Genomic DNA, 23,349 nt, shown 5'->3' with positions numbered 1-23,349 from the left:
ACTGTAGATATTGCTGGTAATGGACTCAGCAATGCTGTGTGGATTCGTGAGAAAACGGCGAAGAGGAGGTGATGATCAGAACCAGCGCTGCTTTTAGCAGAGCCAAGTTCAAGAGTATACACATGAACACATGGCAGATTACAGTCACACATGGAATAGTGAAGACATCATATAGTACAACACATGTACAGTATGGCAAATTACAGTACAACAGCATGGAATAGTGAAGTGAAGACAGATGAAGAAACTTCTGGTTCTGGTGGTGGACATGCATGTTGCTCTCATGACAGACAGGACTACTCGAGTATGAGTTATGACATAATGAAATGAGTGCAGTGTGCACAGTAAGGTCATCCTATTTGCCGTAGGTAGGAACATTATCCGACACTCATTTTGCAGAGTCCAAGGGGAAAAAAGGCCTCGCATAATCTGATCAGACCGAGATTACGACTGCATCCTGTGTGGGCGCCAAACATTAATCTATTTAGGCCCGACGTCGAAATTTATAAAATGTCTTCTAAATCCTGACAGTTTTCTGTCAGGATTTGCACCACATTTTCACGATTAAAAAGAAATAGCAGACCCACAAGCTCGTAGCGCGCCACTCGGTGGCGCGCTATGAGCTTGTAGATCTGCTATTTTTCAATAGCTAAATTATAACATAATGTTTAAAACACCAAAAGGGGTTCCCGTACAGAATGGGTTAAAAGGGACAGGCTATGCACTCCTCGGGAGTATTTATCACTTGTTCGATAATTAGCTCCCAGCAATAAGCAAGCCGATTGCAGAAATAAATGTTATGTAATGTTATGTAAAATGCCATTAAAAATAACCGGCTGCCGCAATAACTGAACTCTGAGAGTGTACAAATGGAACCAATTTGGTTCCATTTGTACACTCTCAGAGTTAAATTAACATTGATTTTACGATATAAATTGGGGGTCCCAGAGATAGAAATAAATGCCATTAAAGTCTGTAGACTATACTGCATGTCAAACTGGGGGTCCTTGAAATTAAACGGGTCGAGAATCACTGCTAGAGCCATAATGATATTTTCTTATGGGGGTCCCTGGCATTAGCCTGGCTAATAAGCCAGACTCAAATCACTGTCAAACTGTCGGCTGATTCGGTCTGGCTCATTAGCCAGGCTATAGGGTATTGCAACTCTAGATTCATCCCATTATAAAAAGATAATCTAGAGTTTCAAATTGCGGCTACAGATGTTGACTCGAGGTCCACTCGAATGATGATGAGGTCCTTGAGGATGCAAATGCTTACATAAATGCCATGCATAATAAATGTTACATAAATGCCATGCACCAGAACACATAAACAAACAACACATAACATACTCGGGAGCTGCCGCAATAAAAATGTCAACCACAGCCACATACAGAAAGCATTAGGTATGTAATGCAAGTGTTGTGTGTTTTGATTGATTGATTGAAATATTTATTAACAGTTTGTAGAATTTACAGTACATTTTAAGCACAAACTCAATACAAAGACTGTTAACTGTGAGTGGACGACCCAATTAAGCATTACACTTGTTTACAACAGGGTCCACATTGTTCAATTCATCAAAACATTTAGAGACATACAAATAGACACTTCTATGTAGCTAAAGAACAGAACAGGAATTCATCATATAGGAAGCAAAAAGGGAAAAAGATATATATACAGTGAGGGGAAATGGGGTGGGGGGGGGGATTCAGATTTTACAGAGGCCAGTTTCGAATTGCAGCCATCCGTAGGTGCCCTTTGAGAGCGGTTTTGAAGGAGTCAAGGGATTCACATGTCTTAATGACTGTTGGTAGGGCGTTCCACATTTTGGTGGCATAGGAGCGAAAAGAATTTAGTCCCTTGTTTGTGCCGAATCTGGGTTGTACATGGTTTGTTGCACTCCCTCTGGTGTTGTGGGTGTGGACTTCGTTTACATTAAGGAAGTATTTAGACAGGTACATGGGTATCTTGGTGGTGTATCGAATCTTGTGGACCAGACCCATTGCAAGATGCTGTACTCTGTCGTCGACCCTAAGCCATCCCAGCCAGTCAAAGTGGGCAGGGGTGAGGTGGGTTCGGGGGGTGAGGCCAAGTAGGAGCCTGACCAGTTTGTTTTGGGAGGTCTGGAGCCTTGTTTTAAGGGCCTTTGAGGTGCTGTGGTACCAAGAGGTGGATGCATAGTCAAAGAAACCTTGTACGAGGGCTCCTGTTAAGGTCTTCAAGGTGTTTTTGCTGACCAGTGAGGAGATCCTGTAAAGGAATCTTGTTCTTTGATTGACTTTTTTGATTACGTTGGTGGCCATCTTATCACCGGAAAGATTGGCCTCCAGGATGGAACCTAGGTAGGTAATTTGATCTTTTCGTGTGATAATATTGTCACCCACTCTAACCAAGAAGCCATCTGCCTTGCTGAGATTACTATTTGATCCGAAGAGGATGGATTCAGTTTTTCCCAGGTGTAAGGATAGTTTGTTATCAGCGAGCCAGGTGCAGATTCTACCGAGTTCAGAGCTGAGGGTCTTTTCAACCTGCAGTTTGTTCCTGTCCGAGACCAGCAGTGCTGAGTCATCTGCGAACAGGAACAAGCTGCAGTCACAAGCTGAAGTCATGTCGTTAACATATATTAGGAACAGTAAAGGCCCTAGTATGCTTCCTTGTGGGACGCCACAGCTCACTGGGAGGGGAGGGGACAGTGTTCCGTTCACCTCCACCATCTGTTCTCTCCCCTCCAGGTAGGATTGCATCCAGCTCACTGATGTGCTATCAAAACCAATAGCTTTAAGCTTGTTAACCAGTATGGAGTGGTTCACGGTGTGTGTGTGTGTGTGTGTGTGTCAGTGTTGTTTTTGGCAGCACATTTTTATTTTAGTTTTAGCCATAAATGAAAACTATTGAAGAAACTATGGCATAGTTTCTTCAATAGTTTATTTCGTTTTAGTCACATTTTAGTCACCTGGAATGTTTTAGTGTTTAGTCTAGTTTTAGTCGACTAAATATCATAAGATTTTAGTCGACTAAATCTACAGTTGATTTACTCGACTAAAATGTATTTTGGTGGGCCTTAAGATGCCCTCGTAATGACTGATTTTACACTTGCTGAAAATAGCGGATCTACAAGCTCACAACGTGTCGCAACGCATTGTGAGCTTGTAGATCTGCTATTTTCAGCATGCAACCAAGTAATATGACTTATACTGGATCTCTTGTCCACTAGTCCCCTCCTAACATTTTAGTCTAGTTTTTATTTGTTGACGAAATTGTCACTATATTTAGTCTCAGTTTTAGTCATCATAGTTTATTTAGTTTCCATTTAGTTTGTCAGTGAAAAAAGGTAGTCGACGAAAATGTTTTGTCATAGTTTTAGTTGACGAAAACAACACTGGTGTGCGTGTGTGTGTGTGTGTGTGTGTGTGTGTGTGTGTGTGTGTGTGTGTTAAGAGTTAAAATGGTTTTGATGCTTCCTGTGCAGTTCAGTAAATACATTTGAGGGTAGGAAGAAAAAGAAAAAGACAGAACGGAATGCTTACTGTGAAGCCTGTAGGCTACTTCTATACTATCATCTATAGGCTAAACAGCAGGGCATGGGTTGAACTTTAGTTTGACGCGTGCCGTGATTAATTCAATAGCTTGAATCTCATCTTTTAGATATGTCAATCCATTTATTGAGAACATCCATATTCGGAGCAGTAGTATTCAAACTTTAAATAAACTGTAAACTTTACAAACAAACAAACTGAACCATCGACCACGCACGGTCAAAAACTGTGTTGTCTTCCCCTGTCGCACCTGAGTGCCATCAGTGACAGGTAATAAGGGTTTCCATGACAACCACCCACCATTCTGACTGACCGCTTGCCATGACGTCATGATATAACAAGGACACGTTACTTATATATATACTCACCATTAATTCGTTTAAATAAATAAAACAAAATAAACAAAACGCATTTTGGCTCCAACACTTACTTTTTGCTACTGGAAACTATAGGAAAGGGGGATATCATGCAGGAGCATATCTGTAATCTGTGGGTTCAAGTCTTCCACCTGATGGCCTCGCCAACAACAATAACCTATCAAAACAACAAAGTGTAAAATAATAGTCTTGGCGCAGAGCTACAGCTGTGCTTGCTACTGTATAAGCACAATAAGCATACACAAAAAGGCACCAGATGTCGTTCCTCCCGAGAGCGTATAGTCTACAAGCTTTACCAGAAGTAATAGAAACTTTTTTTAGCGTTGTTTGATAAGTTGATTATTTGTTTGTTGTTTTTTTAATAGAGTGGCCCTCTTGTGTCTCAAAATGTAATTAAACATCATAATTCATATGGTTATGCAATGATGTTTAAAAAAAATAAACATGACTTGAAACAACACAATGTACAGATAGAGAATAGAGATATGTTTAGTCTTTAAACAAACATTAAACAAACATTGAGGCCATCGTCTTACACCAGACTGATTGTGATAGCATCTAATCTTATAGATTACTATAATGCGCATTGGGTGTAGGGCCATATATTACCTCGTGTTTTTTCCTTGTTTTATACTGTAAAAAGTCGCTCTGAATTAAGAGCATCTGCTAAATAAATACCCAAATTGTAAATTGTTTGTACGCCGCCATGCAACTATGACGCCGCCTCATGTTTGCAGCACTGACTGCAGTCTAACAGCGACCTCTGGTGGCCACCGAAGGAACGTTCAGGGACGTTATTCCCAATCCTGAAACCTTTACTTTGAAGGAACCCAACGGACGTATTATCCTGATCATGTGACTGTAGGTCCCGCGGAATGTTAGTTTGTTTCTCTTTTTAATACTCACTCCCACAAGTGCTTACTGCAGGATTAAGACAAGAAAAGTATTCTCAGAACAGAAAAAGTTATTTAGAGAACGCGGTAACTTTTATGCACATATCAATTCCCGATAGTTGACTTAGAGCGTTATTCTAGAACTTTGGCTATATTAAATATAAATGTCAAAAAATCGACCTTGGGACTTTAACATGTCATAACGGTTTGACAGTTTGGAAGCGATAAGAACATGCACAGCCGTGTCGCGTTGAGTATAATCGCGGCTCAGTGCAGAGGTGTGGTGTCTCCCCGTAGGCGGTCGTCCACTATGATGATGACCGGGAGTGTGTTTCCCATCCTGTCCGTTCTCCCCACGCGGGCTCTGGTGGACGAGAAGTTCAGGGTGCTGGTGAAGAATGTTCCGCCGCGGACTGCAGTCACGCTCCATTCCCTTCACCACTCCGAGGACAAGGACTACTGGGAGGCTTATGGTCACTATGTCAGCGATGACCAGGGCACTGTGGCTGGTGGGTAAGACTTATGGTCACTATGTCAGTGATGACCAGGGCACTGTGGCTGGTGGGTAAGACTTATGGTCACTATGTCAGCGATGACCAGGGCTCTGTGGCTGATGGGTAAGACTTATGGTCACTATGTCAGCGATGACCAGGGCTCTGTGGCTGGTGGGTAAGACTTATGGTCACTATGACCAGGGCACTGTGGCTGGTGGGTTAGACTTATGGTCACTATGTCAGCGATGACCAGGGCACTGTGGCTGGTGGGTAAGACTTATGGTCACTATATGACCAGGGCTCTGTGGCTGGTGGGTAAGACTTATGGTCACTATGTGACCAGGGCACTGTGGCTGGTGGGTTAGACTTATGGTCACTATGTCAGCGATGACCAGGGCACTGTGGCTGGTGGGTAAGACTTATGGTCACTATGTCAGCGATGACCAGGGCACTGTGGCTGGTGGGTAAGACTTATGGTCACTATGTCAGCGATGACCAGGGCTCTGTGGCTGGTGGGTAAGACTTATGGTCACTATGTCAGTGATGTCCGGGGCCCATTTACGTTTTTTCATACCAATAAAGCTCCTATATATTGAATTGAATGTAAATGAATTGAACTGGAAGACTTAGTATTTTGGGTTGTTCTCCCTGATACAACGTGCCCACAACATGCTTTGATGGTTTGGCATTTAAATGTAAACAAATCACACCCGTGTGAAGTGAGTGGTGCAACTCCGTTTGGGGGTTCCCGGGAAGGGGGGTTCCAGACCCCCAGGAACGCACCCACGAGGCCGGGCCGGTTCCGGCCAGCCGCCCCGCGTCCGAAACGGTTGAGAAATGACAGACTTACCGACCGTGTGCCGGTCCCTCTACTGTACCCTCTACTGTACTATCACTGTACTGTATTGGCACACCCAAAATCATATATATATACAGTTAATATGTGCGTGTGTGTGTGTGTTAGGTTGCGCACAGGTGGTGAAAAACAACCATGCTGTTTTTGTTCATAATATAGTTTTTAAATATATTTGTCTTTCTTTTTAACCTGTGCCCCCCCTTTTTGTGCTGTATTTTTAACCTTATTGTATGAGCTGTGGGACCATCTGAATCTCCCCTCGGGGATCAATAAAGTATCTATCGATCTATCTATCTATCTATCTATCTATCTATCTATGATTGAGGCCCTGGGGGCATGCACACAGGATATTGGATTATTATTTATTTTAGTTTTTTTTTTCCTATTCCTTCAAATCAGTAAACTAAGCTATAGTTCTGCATGCAGAGTAGCCTTTTCTATCTGTTTTTCTTTTAATACAATATGTAATGTCGTAATATATGCTTTCGTGCTCGACAGCATAAATTACAAAAAGGCTGTTGTTGCGAGTCACATTGTGTTTACATTTGTACAGTCTCCGACGATGCCAGTGTTGGAGGAACATACACAGGAAAGGAGCCCATGGGTTTGCTGTGGAGTATGCGGCCTGTCCCTGGGAGTCGAACTGGCCTCAGGTGAAGACTCACTAAGACTGATTTGCATCGTCATACTTTAGTTTGCTCATTCTGGTATTCAAACAGAGCACGTCTCTCCTCCTTGTCTCTTCTTCCCTTTCTTCTCCCAGGTTGAGGAAGTTGGACGTCCGCACCCCCATGACGCTGCTCATCTCCATGTACAAAGGCCATGTTGTGGAGGGCTTCAGGGAGCAGCCTCCCATGGCCTCGGTGCTCACAGAGAGATCCTACATGGCACCAGGTGTCCAGAGGATCGACATCCGAGAGAGAGGAGTCAGAGGGACGCTGTTCTTACCTCCAGGTACAGCAGCAGTCTGTGAAACGCATTACTCTGTTCTTTCATCACACATTCAGAGAGTTTTATTGCTGTTTATTACCATCTCTCAGGTCCAGGACCGTTCCCTGGGGTGCTGGATATGTGGGGAGGGGGTGGAGGACTGGTGGAGTACCGCTCTGCCCTCTTGGCGTCCCATGGTTTCGTCTCTATGGCGTTGGAGTATCTCTCTGTTGACAAGCTCAGAACAGCAGATGTTGAGTTCAACTACTTTGAGGTATGTATAGTCACTACTCAGTCACCCTCATCTCTACGTCATCCTCTCCTCTCAGACGTTGTGTATTCTTGTAACACGACTAATTACCTGCGAGCGCTTTGTGGGTACAAAGTCCAGTATTTTGAACTGTCACCCAGTGGAGATGTACCTACGTTTGTGTCACGTTTGGACTGGAGATTATATAATCTGATGCAGGACGTTTTCTTTTCTTGCCCGGTGGAACCACCGTTATCTGGTGACTTTGCAGACGGCGTTTGACATCATCAAGGAGCATCCTCTGGTGATCAAAGACAGAGTCGGGCTGTTTGGTCTTTCCTTCGGCACCTCCGTGGCTCTCTCCTTGGCAGGTCACTCCGAGGTCGTTAGTGTGAGTATTTGGTCGTCACGGTTTACAGTCACGGTGACAGCAGTTTCACATAAATACTTTGACAGGTCAAGGAGTGTTGTTTTCGTCGAATAAAACCAAGACGAAAACTAAATGGAAACTAAATTAAAACTAAACTATGGTGACTAAAATTAAGACTAAATATACTGACAATTAAAAACAAATAAAAACTAGACCTACATGTTAGGAAGGGACTAGTGGAAAGAGATCCAGTATAAGTCATTTTACAATTAGTTGCGACGCGTTGTGGGCTTGTAGATCGTCTATTCTCAGCAAGGGAAAAATAACACAAACATTCCAGGTGACTAAAACTAAATGAAAACTATTCAAGAGACTGACTAAAACTAAAATGTGCTGCCAAAAACACTGATGTCAAAAGCAAAGGGAAACAACTTTTACGTAACCTTTTCGTAGCCTGGCTGCCAATCATTTATAAGAAAACAGTGTCGTTTGTTGCATGGATCACAAACGTGCTGTGACTGATGCGGTTAACCTTTGACAAAAAACATTCTTTTTTTGAGAATCATAAACCAAGGATGTTGCACTTATAAACTTGAAATTCTTCACACTAATATGGAAGGTGTCCCATGCCAACTTGACAGATTGAATGCAATCTAAAGGTGGGTTTAGACTTATTTGCAGTATTGTTATTTTTAATGAGTATAATTGTCGTTCCACAGGTTAGATTTAACCTCAGCTCATCTCTGGCAAGGATTTTAAAGAAACTGCAGCCTTTATATCTGGAACATTGGCACAATAAGATCCATCATCAATGGTACCGTCCTATTAGTGACCATCACACTGAGGACCATTGTATGGATGAAAAAAGGTGTTAAATTAAAGTTAAATGTTAAATGGTGCATTTATATAGCGCCTTTATCCAAGGCGCTTTACAGAGATTGTGCATTACATTCACCCATTCACCCATTTCACACACACATTCATACACCGATGGCAACGGAAACCATGCAAGGCACCAACCAGCACATCGGGAGCAATTAGGGGTTCAGTGTCTTGCTCAAGGACACTTCGACAGTAACTCTGGGGGAGCCCGGCTTTGAACTAGCAACCTTACGGTTACCATCCAGGCAATCTACCCCTGAGCCACCGCATGTTCCCTTTACCAGTTGTTTTGGTGCTATTTTGGCGCCATTTACCTACTGTGTTATCTTTGTACTTCTAAATAGTTTTGCATCATGCAGCAGGTGTAATGATATTTAAGGGCGACCATCTCACATGCTAACACATCAGTGATATGTTTACCATGCATTCTGAAGTTTATTACACACACAGAGTAATATATACAGTAGGACAGTAGATCTATGACGTCCTCTAGTAGATTATAAAAACTGTGATAAGAACAGAATGACCAGGAACACGCTTGCATATCATATCATACTGTACGTACAGTCAGTCCCTCTGATACAGTAGTAGACACTAGACAATCATCATGTCATGGTGCAGCTAAATCACAACAGCAGGCATGAGAGCCTAGGCATGCAGTGTTCGCTTGTACGGCACATTAATTTCCCATAATACATATTATTGTGTTCTAGCCTCGTTGCTGTGTTTGCATCAGTGGCAGCCACGTCCATCCAGTCAACAAGTCCCTATTTGAGGTGTTTGCTGAGATAAAGAGGTAAGTATCTTGCTTCATGCTAACATGCATACAATACAGGGTGTGTATACCTTCTTAACCCATTTTAAACATGTTATGATTTAGCTATTGAAAAATAGCAGATCTACGAGCTTGTAGGTCTGCTATTTTTGAAAAACCGTGAAAATGTTGGCGCAAATTTGGAATATATATATTTTTAACGTTTTAACTAAAATCTTTGCTTCTGAGGGGTCCCCTGGAACAACATATTTTCAGATGGGGGTCGGAGGCCAATTACATATAATGTTTGGGGTCAATATTGAGCACCACTGATACAGAAACATAGGTATTTTTGTAATTTTGACGTCGGGCCTAAATGGGTTAATAAGACCCTGACTTGCATTACTCTGCAGTAATGTTGAGATGTACGCATGTCCTTGCCTTGTCAGGAATGAGCACAAGATAAGATTTGATGAGCAGAATCGTGTAATCCAGAGAGACTTGATCCTACCAATCCCAACTGACCTCGATCTGAAAGTAGATGTAAGTACATACCGTACCGTATAGCTTATTATAATTCTGCATAATTACCACAAATTGATAATGAAACCAAAGTGTAAAACAGTTCAACTCATCTACCAGCCCTGACACAAAAGTATAGTCATTTTGTATTTTTAACCCATTCTGGCCGGGAACCCCTTTTAGTGTTTTAACCATTATTTTTAAACTTTATCTATTGACAAATAGCAGATATATTTAGATCTATTTTTGAAAAATAGTGAAAATGTGGCACAAATCTGAATATATATTCTTTCAGAACGAAAGTTTTTTTCAACTCAAATCTATGCTTGTTTCTGGGGGGGGGGGGGGGGGGTGTCCCTGAAACAACATATTTTCAGATGGGGGTCTACGGCCAAATACAGATAATTCTGGGGGTCTCTTCATATGAAATAGTAGAGAACGACTGACATAGAAAACTTTTCGGGTTTAAGGCACCACAGAGTTAAGTCCAAAGTTTCCGTTTTTTTATCCGTGGTTGAATGTTGTGTTAGGTGGGGAGGATACGGTGTCCAGTGCTGTTGGTCAACGCTGACGACGATCAGAACTGGGCCACAGTGGAGTCAGCTGAGGATGTGAGTTCACCCCAAACACTCTCACACATCTCTTTTAGTTAGTCTGCTGAGGATGTGAGTTCACCCCAAACACTCTCACACATCTCTTTTAGTTAGTCAGCTGAGGATGTGAGTTCACCCCAAACACTCTCACACATCTCTTTTAGTTAGTCTGCTGAGGATGTGAGTTCACCCCAAACACTCACACATTATCTCTTTTAGTTAGTCTGCTGAGGATGTGAGTTCACCCCAAACACTCTCACACATCTCTTTTAGTTAGTCTGCTGAGGATGTGAGTTCACCCCAAACACTCACACATTATCTCTTTTAGTTAGTCTGCTGAGGATGTGAGTTCACCCCAAACACTCTCACACATCTCTTTTAGTTAGTCTGCTGAGGATGTGAGTTCACCCCAAACACCCTCACACATCTCTTTTAGTTAGTCTGCTGAGGATGTGAGTTCACCCCAAACACACTCACATTATCTCTTTTAGTTAGTCTGTTGAGGATGTGAGTTCACCCTAAACACTCTCACATTATCTCTTTTAGTTAGTCTGCTGAGGATGTGAGTTCACCCAAACACTCTCACACACATCTCTTTTAGCACCCGCTTCGGATGTTATCACCCGATAATCAAGAGAATGTTTGTAATCAGCACATTTAGAAATGCCCCCAGTATGTGATAATCAACATATCCGGACTGAAACTATGGGAGTGTTTGCTTTTTGTGTCACTGATGGAGGCGCGACGTACGAGTCTCTGGTGGCCTTGCGGCACGTGAGGCACCGCAGAGCGAGGTGCTAGCCTAGCGAGTCGCCGAGCGTTGTGACGGCCACCAGACCCGACTCAGCGCCGTCCGAGTTACGTCCCGATAGGCAGAGAATAGTAAATCTTAGTAGCCCCTATAGTTTCCATGCCCCGACAATAGAGTTGGAAATGACACGTCCAGCAGGGGGAGTCGTTGACCAGGCTGTGTCTGCACCACCCTGCATGAACACAGCCAAACACCACAATGCCAGTATGGCCATATTAGCCATAATTCCAACGTCCTGATAACGGTTGATTTAGTATATTTAATACAGTGATAACGGGACGAATCCGCTGTCTTTTAGTTCCATCCCACAATGACCGAGTAGGAACTGACATCACTTCCTTTTCCTCCTCAGATAACCACCATGATGCGCGCAGCGGGCAATGAGCACCTTCTGACCGTCCTCACCTACCCCGGCGCTGGACACCTGATCGAGCCGCCCTACACGCCGCACTTCGTAGCCAGCAACTTCATAATACAGGGCACGCGTAACAAGGGTGACGATCTACACGACATGAACATAACGTTTTGAACACCCATAAATATCCACACACACAAAGACACTTTTTGTAGAATCGAACTTAGGTCTAAATGGGTTAACGAGTGTGTATTTACTGTATGTGTTTGGCAGTGATTATGCTGTGGGGCGGAGAGACCAAACCTCATGCAGACGCTCAGGAAGACTCCTGGGAGAAGATCTTGGCGTTTCTGCAACAGCATCTGTATCCCAGCCCTGTGTCTGTCCCTCAGTCCAAGCTGTGAAGACATCTGTATCCCAGTCCTGTGTCTGTCCCTCAGTCCAAGCTGTGAAGACATCTGTATCCCAGCCCTGTGTCTGTCCCTCAGTCCAAGCTGTGAAGACATCTGTATCCCAGCCCTGTGTCTGTCCCTCAGTCCAAGCTGTGAAGACACACACACACACACACACACACACATCTGTATCCCAGCCCTGTGTCTGTCCCTCAGTCCAAGCTGTGAAGACATCTGTATCCCAGCCCTGTGTCTGTCCCTCAGTCCAAGCTGTAAAGACACACACACACACACACACACACACACACACACACACACACACACACACACACACATCTGTATCCCAGCCCTGTGTCTGTCCCTCAGTCCAAGCTGTGAAGACACACACACACACGCGCGCGCGCGCGCGCACGCGCACGCGCCACTAAGTCAGCCATGTTAACCTATACTGTATCATTAATCATAGGGGAAACCACGAAGGGCCTCTACTGTACCGTACTGTAGGTTTGAATGTAAAATGTATTATTTATGACTAACATCTCCTTCAATGAGAGGCTTGTCTTTCAGGCCTAAAGCCACAGTTGTAAAATATTATTCTTCAGTGATGAGAAATGTCACTCAAAGCCCCGGGGCAGTACAATCTCATTTGACAGTAATGTATGCAATTATTTGATTGAAAATGTCAATGCCGTGATTAAAAGGGATTGTTTCTTTATATCATGTGCCAATTATTATGTATGCTATTATTTGATTTAAAGAGTGATGTACTTGTATTTGGTGAGAGATATTCTGATGTGGTAAGATATATGAGCTATAGGACATTTAAAGGACCACTTCAACACTTTTCAACCTATCTTCATATAATAGGTCCTCACTAATAATCTTTCCTACTCAGTCTGTGTCTCATAGGAGGGCTGTGTCTTCCAGTGACATCATCATTAGGCAGACTTTTTTTTAAACAAGATTTTTTTACAAAAATGTTTAGATTTCCATTATCGTGAGAACGACGGCTTCCATTTTCGCATTGCTACTTTTCAGGACTAGAAAGCCTGCCGTTTCTATTAGCTTGTATTCCCCATCGATGATGTCACTGGAGGACGGTTTCTGAACTGCCCACAGCCCTCCTATGAGACACAGACAGAGTATCAGACATGATTATTAGTGAGGACCTATTATATGAAGATAGGTTGAAAAGTGGTGAAGTGGTCCTTTAAGGGATTCCAAGAAACAGAATTTCACTAATCCTAAGGCGAAAAGAAATCGTCGGCTACCTTTTTCCACTGACGAAAACTAAATGGAAACTAAATGAAAACTAAGCTATGATGACTAAATATATTGACAATTTCGTCAACAAATACAAATTAGACCAAAATGTTAGGAAGGGACTAGTGGACAAGAGATCCACTTTAAGTCATTTTACAATTAGTTGCATGCTGAAAATAGCCGATCAACAAGTCCACAACGTGTCGCAGTGTGCCCCCCAAAATACATTTTGTTCGACTAAATCAACTGTAGATATAGTTGACTAAAATCTTATGACATTTAGTCGACTAAAACTAGACTAACAGGTGACTAAAATGTGACTAACACTACATGAAAACTATTCAAGAGACTGACTAAAACAAAAATCAAAATTTGCTGCCAAAAACACTGCATCTGAGTGACACTGAGATGATGTATGTCAAGTGGCTATGAATGAATTTTATGAATAAAATATCAGTTATGTCTCTTGTGTGTGAGTGATAACATAACAAACAGGCAAACATTTATCAAAATAACAATTCTTCTACATTCTCTAATATTGTAATCGTAATGCAGATGTTTTTTATTGGGGACATGAAGCAGCACATCTGACAAGAATACAGATGTTTAACAATAATTTAACTCTTGAGGGCATAACATTAAAACCAAATATAAGGGTCCATTTGGTTTCATTTTAGAGTTAAAGATCTATAATAACGGTCCATTTGGTTTGCCACCCCTCCATCATTTATGCTGGGGACCACCTGGAAACCCCTCAAGGACCACTGGTGGTCCCCGGACCACTGGTTGAGAACCACTGCTTGAGGTTTTATTTTGAAGGAGACTCATCGACCCGGACCCGGTTAGTTCCGGTGTGTGTCTGAGCTGACTGTGTGCAGAAAGACCGGAATGTCGACTGACAACTACCGTCGTTATAAACTCTACAAGTGGGACTGTCTACAGAAAGGTACAAGCAATGGAAACTGGACTATAACTATTAGAACGTATGCGCTTCGTTAACGTTGTGCACATTGTTTATTTCCGATAGTGATAGTTTATTCCTTCTTGAATAAATAGAAATAGCCTGCCGCCTGATCAGTGACGTGAAAATACCGACCTTGAGACTTGACGTTTAACTTTATGTTTATGTTAATAACATGCACAGCCGTGTCGCGTTGAGTATAATCGCGGCTCAGTGCAGAGGTGTGGTGTCTCCCCGTAGGCGGTCGTCCACTATGATGATGACCGGGAGTGTGTTTCCCATCCTGTCCGTTCTCCCCACGCGGGCTCTGGTGGACGAGAAGTTCAGGGTGCTGGTGAAGAATGTTCCGCCGCGGACTGCAGTCACGCTCCATTCCCTTCACCACTCCGAGGACAAGGACTACTGGGAGGCTTATGGTCACTATGTCAGCGATGACCAGGGCACTGTGGCTGGTGGGTAAGACTTATGGTCACTATGACCAGGGCTCTGTGGCTGGTGGGTAAGACTTATGGCCACTATGTCAGCGATGACCAGGGCTCTGTGGCTGGTGGGTAAGACTTATGGTCACTGTCAGCGATGACCAGTGCTCTGTGGCTGGTGGGTAAGACTTATGGTCACTATGTCAGTGATGACTGGGGCTCTGTCGGTGCCCACGACCAATAGACACTAGCTTTGCTGGTCTGGCAAGTTAAAAAAAATAAAATAAAAAAAATGAAAATAATATAAATCAAATGCCTTAAAGGACCACTTCACCACTTTTCAACCTATCTTCATTATAAGAGGTCCTCACTAATAATCATGGAAAAAATGGCGCAATTTCTTTCTACTCGGTCTGTGTCTCATAGGAGGGCTGTGGGCAGTTCAGAAACCGTCTTCCAGTGACATCATCGATGGGGAATACAAGCTAATAAAAACTGCAGGATTTCTAGTCCTGAAAAGTTGCAATGCGAAAATGGAAGCAATCACGATAATGAAAATCTAAACTTTTTTGTAAAGAAATCTCGTTTAAAAAAATAATCTGCCTAATGATGATGTCACTGGAAGACGGTTTCTAAACTGCCCACAGCCCTCCTATGAGACAGACTGAGTAGAAAGAAATCGTGCCATTTTATCATGATTATTGGTGAGGACCTATTATATGAAGATAGGTTGAAAAGTGGTGAAGTGGTCCTTTAAAGGTAGAGCAACTTAAGATATGTATTTACATACCACTGGTCCATATCTAGACAACAATTTCAGTGTCTTTAAAAAATATGTTTCATATGAAAATCAGTTAAACTGATTTTAACTGTAGATTTAGCAGTTGTCTGGGTATGACGAATGATGACATCAGCATAGCACAAGAGTTCTTAAAAAGTTCTATACCTTGAGTCAATGTCACTGTGGAAGGAGATATAAGGTGGCGAACTTAAAAGAGGGTCCAAGGCAGCTCTGTCCAGTTGAAGTAGAAGAAAAAAAATCATTTATTTCATTAATTACTTAAATATTAAAAGCAAGGGTTAAAAACACGACCAACGCGTTTCGGCCTGCATGGGCCTTGTTCATCAGGATCAACTCATGACATCAACATGTATGTTTGTTTTTTTCCTTCTAGTTTTTCAGGTTTCTAGTTGTAACTTGTTGGCCCAGGGCACCTAGCCGCAGAATGTTGACCAGCAGGGGGAGTGGGTTTACCCAGGCTACAGGGCACCCTTGTAGTGTATAAATAACTGTCAGCTCTGGAGGCTTGCAGCGGTGGCCGAACGGTTTGCGGAGCGGTCTTGATACCGGAAGGTCACCAGTTCGAATCCCCGGACCGGCACGTTAAAATTACCACCGTTGAAGTGCCCTTGAGCAAGGCATTGAACCCCTACCATGAAATGTTCTATGAGCAGGGCCTGGCTGTAAACAAGCATCTCGAGCTTAGTCCACTTCCCTGGGTAAACAAAGAACTTTACTTTGCTTTGCTTTGCAACGCGTCGCGCTACGACGCGTTGAGAGCTTGTAGAGCAGCTATTTTCGGGGCGCAACGCAGCACTCTTTAGCTAGTGGAGATGCAGGTGTAACGACATTGCTGAGTGATCCAGAATTCCATGATGAAGAAGTCACATTTTGTTTCCATGTGTAGTCTCCGACGATGCCAGTGTTGGAGGAACATACACAGGAAAGGAGCCCATGGGTTTGCTGTGGAGTATGCGTCCTGTCCCTGGGAGTCGAACTGGCCTCAGGTGAAGACTTATTTGCATCGTCATACTTTAGTTTGCTCATTGACGATATGCACACGGCTGCCATCTTGCCAGCAAGATGCTACCTAGGTGCAACTTCCCATAGACAGCCCATTCATCCAAACAGAAAAAGTCCTATTTAATTGTATTAAACAACATCAAACTCACCGACATTGCAGCTGTACGGAAAGCTTGAATTATTCTCTTTCTATCTGCAAAGTGTTTGTTTCATAAAAATCAACCGTAGACAGAGTTACTTCCCGTCAAGAAATTCCTTGCAGATGATTATTTTCTAAGTATTAAGAGTTTGGAAGCACTCGTTATCAGTAAAGCAACCTGGTTCTGTTCTGGTATTCAAACAGTCTGTCTCTCCTCCTTGTCTTCCCTTTCTTCTGTGTGTATATCCATGTGCATATCATCAGTTCTGGTATTCAAACAGAGCCCGTCTCTCCTCCTTGTTTCTTCTTCCCTTTCTTCTCCCAGGTTGAGGAAGTTGGACGTCCGCACCCCCATGACGCTGCTCATCTCCATGTACAAAGGCCATGTTGTGGAGGGCTTCAGGGAGCAGCCTCCCATGGCCTCGGTGCTCACAGAGAGATCCTACATGGCACCAGGTGTCCAGAGGATAGACATCCGAGAGAGAGGAGTCAGAGGGACGCTGTTCTTACCTCCAGGTACAGAGCGTCGCAGTCCCGCCCCCTACCACCAGGGCCCAGGAAATGATTCCCCGTTCATTTTCCTCATAGACATTTAAAAAAGTATTTATTTAAAGACCTTCTAAGCCTCGTACAAAGCCAACTCGAGTTGTGACAAATTCCGGGCCGAACAAATAATTAGAAAGAAAACAGCTGGTTATACAACACTTTTTGTTGTTTTTCTTCTTTGTAATTATTTGTTCAGCCCAAAATGTTGTGTTCATTGTCATGATTTGTCACAACAAGAGTTGGCGGTGGCCGAACGGTTTGCGGAGCGGTCTTGATATCGGAAGGTCGCTAGTTCGTATCCCCGGACCGGCACATAAGAAATTACCACCGCTGAAGTGCCCTTGAGCAAGGCATTGAACCCCTACCATGAAATGTTCTATGAGCAGGGCCTGGCTGTAAACAAGTTCTTGAGCTTAGTCCAGTTACCCTGGGTAAATATAGTAACTTTGCTTTGGCTTTGTCTGCGGCGTAAACATCTTTAAATAAATACTTTTTGAAAAGCCTATGAAAAATGAACGGGGAATTCACTTCTGCTTCATTCACGCTCTATATGAACAGTCTGTGAAACACATCATTACTCTGTTCTTAATTCATTTCATCACACATTCAGTGAGTTTTATTGCTGTTTATTACCATCTCTCAGGTCCAGGACCGTTCCCTGGGGTGCTGGATATGTGGGGAGGGGGTGGAGGACTGGTGGAGTACCGCTCGGCCCTCTTGGCGTCCCATGGTTTCGTCTCTATGGCGTTGGAGTATCTCTCTATGGAGGAGGTCAAAACAAATCAAACAGTTGAGCTCAATTATTTTGAGGTATGTATGTAGTCACTAGTCAGTCACCCTCATCTCTTCATCCTTTACTATCAGACTTTGTGTAATTGTAACCACACCAAAGGGTCAAGGCGGTTTCAGCGTTGTCCCTGCGGTGTGATATGTCTTGTTGCATGTTGACCCTAGTGATTAAACGCATGGAATTAAATGGCCCAAACCACACCAAAGGGTCGAGACGGTTTTTAGCGTTAACTCCTTGCAACCGTTTTGGACCCAAGAAGTTACATGGTGACCCTTTGGCGTGTGGTTAGGGCTTAACACGAAGTCTAATTACCTGCAAGCGCTTTGTGGGTACAAAGTTCAGCTTTTTGAACTGTCTCCCAGTCCCCTGTCACCCAGTGGATGTACGTTTGTGTCACGTTTCAAGATTATATAATTAGGGCTGCAACTAAATAATTTTCATAATCGATTCATCTGCCGATTGTTTCAACGATTAATCGATGAATCGGATTATTACACTTATTTAGCTATCACCTTAGAAATATATTTTAGGTTATTTTAGACATAAAAATAACCTAAAAGATATAATTAATTCAAAAATGCATTTGATTAGCTGCTGATTAGGCTGCTATTCAAATTGTGTCAGTCTAGAAGGAACAGTACTCTTCTGAACTCAAATAGGTAATTTAAAAATAAATATTCAAGCCATATGTTTTGTTCTTGATACTATAACCGTATAGTATATTTTGCTTTGCAGTCACTACTGTGCAACTATCATCAGACTGTAAGGGAAGAGAGATGGCTCACTCCTCTATAGTTTAGTTACACTTAACACTGGAAAAAAACGATGTTTAGTGGGAAATCACCTATGATAAATTGCAAAAAACTCGTGATTAGTTGCCGATTCGATTAATCGATTACTAAATTAGTTGACAACTAATTGAATAATCAATTAGATTACGATGAATCGTTGCAGCCCTAAATCTGATGCAGGACGTTTTCTTTTCTTGCCCGGTGGAACCACCGTTATCTGGTGACTTTGCAGACGGCGTTTGACATCATCAAGGAGCATCCTCTGGTGATCAAAGACAGAGTCGGGCTGTTTGGCCTTTCCTTCGGCACCTCCGTGGCTCTCTCCTTGGCAGCCTCCTCCGAGTTCATTAGTGTGAGTAGAGTATTTGTTGGATCACAAACTTGCTGTGAAAGAAAAGGTGTAATAATTAATAAGCATAATAAATATGATTGTTGTTCTAGCCTCGATGCTGTGTCTGTATCAGTGGCAGCCACGTCCATCCAGTCACCAAGTCTCTATATGACACGTTCCTGGAAATGAACAAGTAAGTCTCCTGCTGCTTGCTAACATGACGCCGCAATTAACTCTGTTAAAGGACAACTTTAGGTTTTTTTTCAACCAATCTTCATGTTTTAGGTTGTTATTAAATAAACACTATAGTGTACAATATAATAATATAAGAAATCGCTGTAACATTTTGTAATTTTTTTTTATTTAGCCCCATGTTCGAATGCCCCCGCCCCCCCCCCCCCCCCTGTCAAAAATAGCTAAAATCCCTAAAACGAAAGAAAGCAGCAAATGGGGAAAAAAAATGAACACTCATCTTTTACTTTCTCTAATAACCTAAAACATGAACCTTGGTTGAAAGAAATTAAGAAGACTCTTAGAGCCTTATTGCAGAAATGATGAGACGTAATTGTTTTCTTTTACAGGAATGCGAACAAGGCCAGAGTGGATGAACAGAACCGCCTCATCTGGAGAGACCTGATTCTACCGATCCCCACCGACCCAAATCAGAAAGTGGATGTAATTACATCGATTTACAATTTAGGGCATTCAAGCAGACGCTCTTAATCCAGAGCGATTTACATTAAGCAAGAACAAAAATACATCACATACATAAAAACAGTAGTTATCATGAATCATATGTAAACTAAGAACGTAACAGTGGAATATCTATATAATGAAACTATGCATATATACTATATAGTGATATGTATACTAATACTGCTGATTTCCTGGTTGAATGTTGTGTTAGGTGGGGAGGATACGGTGTCCAGTGCTGTTGGTCAACGGTGACGACGATCAGAACTGGGCCACAGTGGAGTCAGCTGAGGATGTGAGTTCACCCCAAACACTCTCACACATCTCTTTTAGTTAGTCTGCTGAGGATGTGAGTTCACCCCAAACACTCACACATTATCTCTTTTAGTTAGTCTGCTGAGGATGTGAGTTCACCCCAAACACTCTCACACATCTCTTTTAGTTAGTCTGCTGAGGATGTGAGTTCACCCCAAACACTCACACATTATCTCTTTTAGTTAGTCTGCTGAGGATGTGAGTTCACCCCAAACACTCACACATTATCTCTTTTAGTTAGTCTGCTGAGGATGTGAGTTCACCCCAAACACTCACATTATCTCTTTTAGTTAGTCTGCTGAGGATGTGAGTTCACCCAAACACTCACATCTCACATCTTGAGAACAAAAGGAGTCTACCGACGTTTCGGTAGGTCTTCATCAGAGTCATGACTCTGATGAAGACCTTTTAGGTCGAAACGTTAGTCACTTAAACTAGCACCTAAATAAAACGCTTAAAATGTCTGTGCTGCTCCGGTGTCCACTCTTTTAGTTCCAATCCCACAATGACCGAGTAGGAACTGACCACTTCCTTTTTTCCTCCTCAGATAACCACCATGATGCGCGCAGCGGGCAACGAGAACCTGCTGACCGTCCTCACCTACCCCGGCGCTGGACACCTGATCGAGCCTCCCTACACGGCACACTTCCGAGCCACCAACTTCATAGTGCAGGACACGCGGAAGAAAGGTGAAGATCTATACATGCATGTTTAAAAGGCCACAGTTATGCACTAAAGACTAGAGTCTTCTGATACCGATAATGGTATTGGTTACTCGGGCCGATACCACCCTCAAGTACTCAGTACTCGGAAACCGGACCTGATACTCTGACCCGAGTCAGACCCAGGCACCTTGAGCCACACAGCCCACGTTCCTGAACAAGCCTCCCTCCTCGCCTACAAAGCGCTGCTCCTCAGCGATGGTGAATGTAAAACCATGATGTAAATAAAATTAAAAAGCCTTGTGAGCAGCGTTTATGTATGCTCTGGGTTTGCGTGAAGGGGTTCTTCTTCTTGTACGTGGGTGACTGGTCTATTTGGCAGCCCGTTACCACCACCTAGCGACATTATAGCGTTTTCAATAAAGTGTGCGTTCTCGTGTAAAGCCTCAATGAAAAATGAGAACGCAACGGGACTTTATCTGGAGATGGTCGCCGTGTAAAAGAGGCCTTAGTTTTTTAAGTTGGACCAGTGTCACATATTCAGCAGCTGTAAATTGAGTGTGTGTGAGTGAGTGCGTTAGTTTACGACTTATCAACGAGTGTGTAATTAATGTGTTTGTCAGTGATTATGCTGTGGGGCGGAGAGACCAAACCTCATGCAGACGCTCAGGAAGACTCCTGGGAGAAGATCTTGGCGTTTCTGCAACAGCATCTGTATCCCAGCCCTGTGTCTGTCCCTCAGTCCAAGCTGTGAAGACATCTGTATCCCAGCCCTGTGTCTGTCCCTCAGTCCAAGCTGTGAAGACATCTGTATCCCAGCCCTGTGTCTGTCCCTCAGTCCAAGCTGTGAAGACACACACACACACACACACATCTGTATCCCAGCCCTGTGTCTGTCCCTCAGTCCAAGCTGTGAAGACACACACACATCTGTATCCCAGTCCTGTGTCTGTCCCTCAGTCCAAGCTGTGAAGACACACACACACACCCTAACGACAAGTCATGTTAACCTTACAGTGTCGTTAATCATAGGAACAACAAGGGCCTGCCGTAGTTTATATAAAAATGTAAATGTATTATTTTTCCTTGAATGAGAGACCTTCAGACCTAATGCCACATACAGCTGTATAATAAATTATGAAAGTTTTTATGAGCAATATTTTACTCGCTGCACTGTTAGGTGCCATTAATGATGTATGAAATTATTTGATTAAAAGAGTGTTTATGATTGTATGTATATCTCTTAAATTAATGTATGTGATTAAAAGTTAATATGTTCATGTTTTATTGTATTTTCTTTTCTTTTTTTGTATTTGAGGAAATAAGCTCTTTAGCACAGTGGTTCCCAAAGTGGGGTTCGGGGACCCCCAGGGGTCCTTGAGGGAGTTCCAGGGGGTCCCCAGCTAAAATGATAGTTTGGAACCAAATGGACCCTTATGGGTCGGTAACTCTGAGAGTGTACAAATGGAATCACTCTCAAAGTTAAAATTACATTGATTTGACACTATAAATCAGGGTCTCAGAGATAGAAATGCCATTAAATGGGGGTCCGTGAAATTAAATGGCTTTAGAATCACTTCTAGAGCTGTAAAGATCTTCTTTTATGGGGGTCCCTGGCATATCCTTTCTAATGGGGGTCCGCAGGCTAATTAGTGTCAATCTGGGGGTCAATGACATGAAAGTTTGAGAACCAGTGTGTGTGTATGTATGTATATATATATATATATACATATATATATATATTAATGAATGCAAGAACCATATTTTAGTTCTGAACAGGATATTCAAACAAACTATTAGCCTACACGTGTCCAGTGGGTTTTTGCAGTTCCGCGGAATGTCACTGGAGGGCGACATCGAGTCTTCTAAACTGCTGCTTGTTATTACCTATGTCCTATGATTATAACTGCACTCAGTCTGGGACTCTGGGAGGTGGTCAAGTGGAACCAACTGAACCCACGGTAAAAAAAAAAAAGCCATACAAAAAAACAATTATTTAAGATCCAGTCCACGATTCAATCAGGACAGTGGTGTTAATATGCGCGTGACGCAATAATTACTAATGTATAATGGACAGTGAGATTCAGTTTGTGTTTCAACCTGGCAAGTATTAAACAAGATGACCAAAAGATAATTTAAGAATGTAGTAGAAATGTAGGCCTGCTACTGCATGATAACATGAAAAATACGATGCATATAGATACCTCAATCAATCAATCAATCTTCAGGTATTCCTGTAGCTACAGACAGTAGGCTATTAAAGCAGAAATTGACTGTGCATCACATTATAGGCTTATACCCACTGAGGAAATCTCTTGTTTACACACAAAAGCACCAGCGGAGTGAGCGGACGTCCAAATGACGTCGATACAACGTCCATACAACGTCCCAGTCAGACCTCTATGTAACATATATGTTGCATATATGTAACATATATGCGTAGCCACCAGACGTCGATACAACGTCCATACAACGTCCCAGTCAGACCTCTATCATGTAACCATGGTTGCCACTAACCACCAGACGTCCATACAACGTCCATACAACGCACCAGTCAGAACACAGCTGCTTGCAAAAAGACGTTGATAAGACGTCCGGTAGAAGTCAGAGCTTGTTG

General features: G+C 42.8%; 2 protein-coding genes across 6 annotated transcripts; both read left to right on the top strand.

Moving 5' to 3' along the window:
• The first annotated feature begins 4,838 nt into the window (after positions 1-4,838).
• Positions 4,839-12,733, top strand: LOC310853292 (acyl-coenzyme A thioesterase 1-like). Of its 3 annotated transcripts, none has more exons than XM_083757573.1 (10): positions 4,839-5,318; positions 6,713-6,812; positions 6,923-7,113; positions 7,200-7,363; positions 7,611-7,730; positions 9,305-9,387; positions 9,795-9,888; positions 10,398-10,478; positions 11,624-11,765; positions 11,900-12,733. In XM_083757573.1, the coding sequence occupies exons 1-10, from the start codon at positions 5,042-5,044 to the stop codon at positions 12,028-12,030; spliced, it is 1,383 nt and encodes a 460-aa protein (XP_083613699.1). In that variant the 5' UTR covers positions 4,839-5,041; the 3' UTR covers positions 12,031-12,733. The 3 variants fall into 3 exon arrangements, with proteins under 3 accessions (XP_083613699.1, XP_083613700.1, XP_083613701.1); XM_083757574.1 differs by lacking the exon at positions 4,839-5,318 and adding an exon at positions 5,728-5,763; XM_083757575.1 differs by lacking the exon at positions 4,839-5,318 and adding an exon at positions 5,783-5,815.
• A 1,405-nt stretch (positions 12,734-14,138) lies between these two features.
• Positions 14,139-21,635, top strand: LOC310853291 (peroxisomal succinyl-coenzyme A thioesterase-like). Of its 3 annotated transcripts, none has more exons than XM_083757572.1 (11): positions 14,139-14,227; positions 14,483-14,694; positions 16,350-16,449; positions 16,930-17,120; positions 17,794-17,960; positions 18,964-19,083; positions 19,173-19,255; positions 19,644-19,737; positions 19,970-20,050; positions 20,618-20,759; positions 21,356-21,592. In XM_083757572.1, the coding sequence occupies exons 2-11, from the start codon at positions 14,496-14,498 to the stop codon at positions 21,484-21,486; spliced, it is 1,308 nt and encodes a 435-aa protein (XP_083613698.1). In that variant the 5' UTR covers positions 14,139-14,227; positions 14,483-14,495; the 3' UTR covers positions 21,487-21,592. The 3 variants fall into 3 exon arrangements, with proteins under 3 accessions (XP_083613698.1, XP_083613697.1, XP_083613696.1); XM_083757571.1 differs by lacking the exon at positions 14,139-14,227 and having other exon boundaries at positions 14,370-14,694; positions 21,356-21,494; positions 21,585-21,635; XM_083757570.1 differs by lacking the exon at positions 14,139-14,227 and having other exon boundaries at positions 14,370-14,694.
• Positions 21,636-23,349: the final 1,714 nt, after the last annotated feature.

Source organism: Protomyctophum parallelum, assembly GCF_964188405.1.
Source record: "Protomyctophum parallelum genome assembly, chromosome: 22".
In the NCBI taxonomy this organism is placed as follows: domain Eukaryota; kingdom Metazoa; phylum Chordata; class Actinopteri; order Myctophiformes; family Myctophidae; genus Protomyctophum; species Protomyctophum parallelum.
The sequence above is the reverse complement of the archived record's forward strand: the minus strand, read 5'-3'. Positions and strand labels throughout refer to the sequence as shown.

Coding starts and splice junctions, on each gene's coding strand:
- LOC310853292 (XM_083757573.1), top strand. CDS start 5,042: ATGCACAGCCGTGTCGCGTTGAGTATAATCGCGGCTCAGTGCAGAGGT. Junction 5,319..6,712: donor TGACCAGGGCACTGTGGCTG/GTGGGTAAGACT, acceptor ACATTTGTACAG/TCTCCGACGATGCCAGTGTT. Junction 7,114..7,199: donor GACGCTGTTCTTACCTCCAG/GTACAGCAGCAG, acceptor ACCATCTCTCAG/GTCCAGGACCGTTCCCTGGG.
- LOC310853291 (XM_083757571.1), top strand. CDS start 14,418: ATGCACAGCCGTGTCGCGTTGAGTATAATCGCGGCTCAGTGCAGAGGT. Junction 17,121..17,793: donor GACGCTGTTCTTACCTCCAG/GTACAGAGCGTC, acceptor ACCATCTCTCAG/GTCCAGGACCGTTCCCTGGG. Junction 19,084..19,172: donor CCTCCTCCGAGTTCATTAGT/GTGAGTAGAGTA, acceptor TTGTTGTTCTAG/CCTCGATGCTGTGTCTGTAT.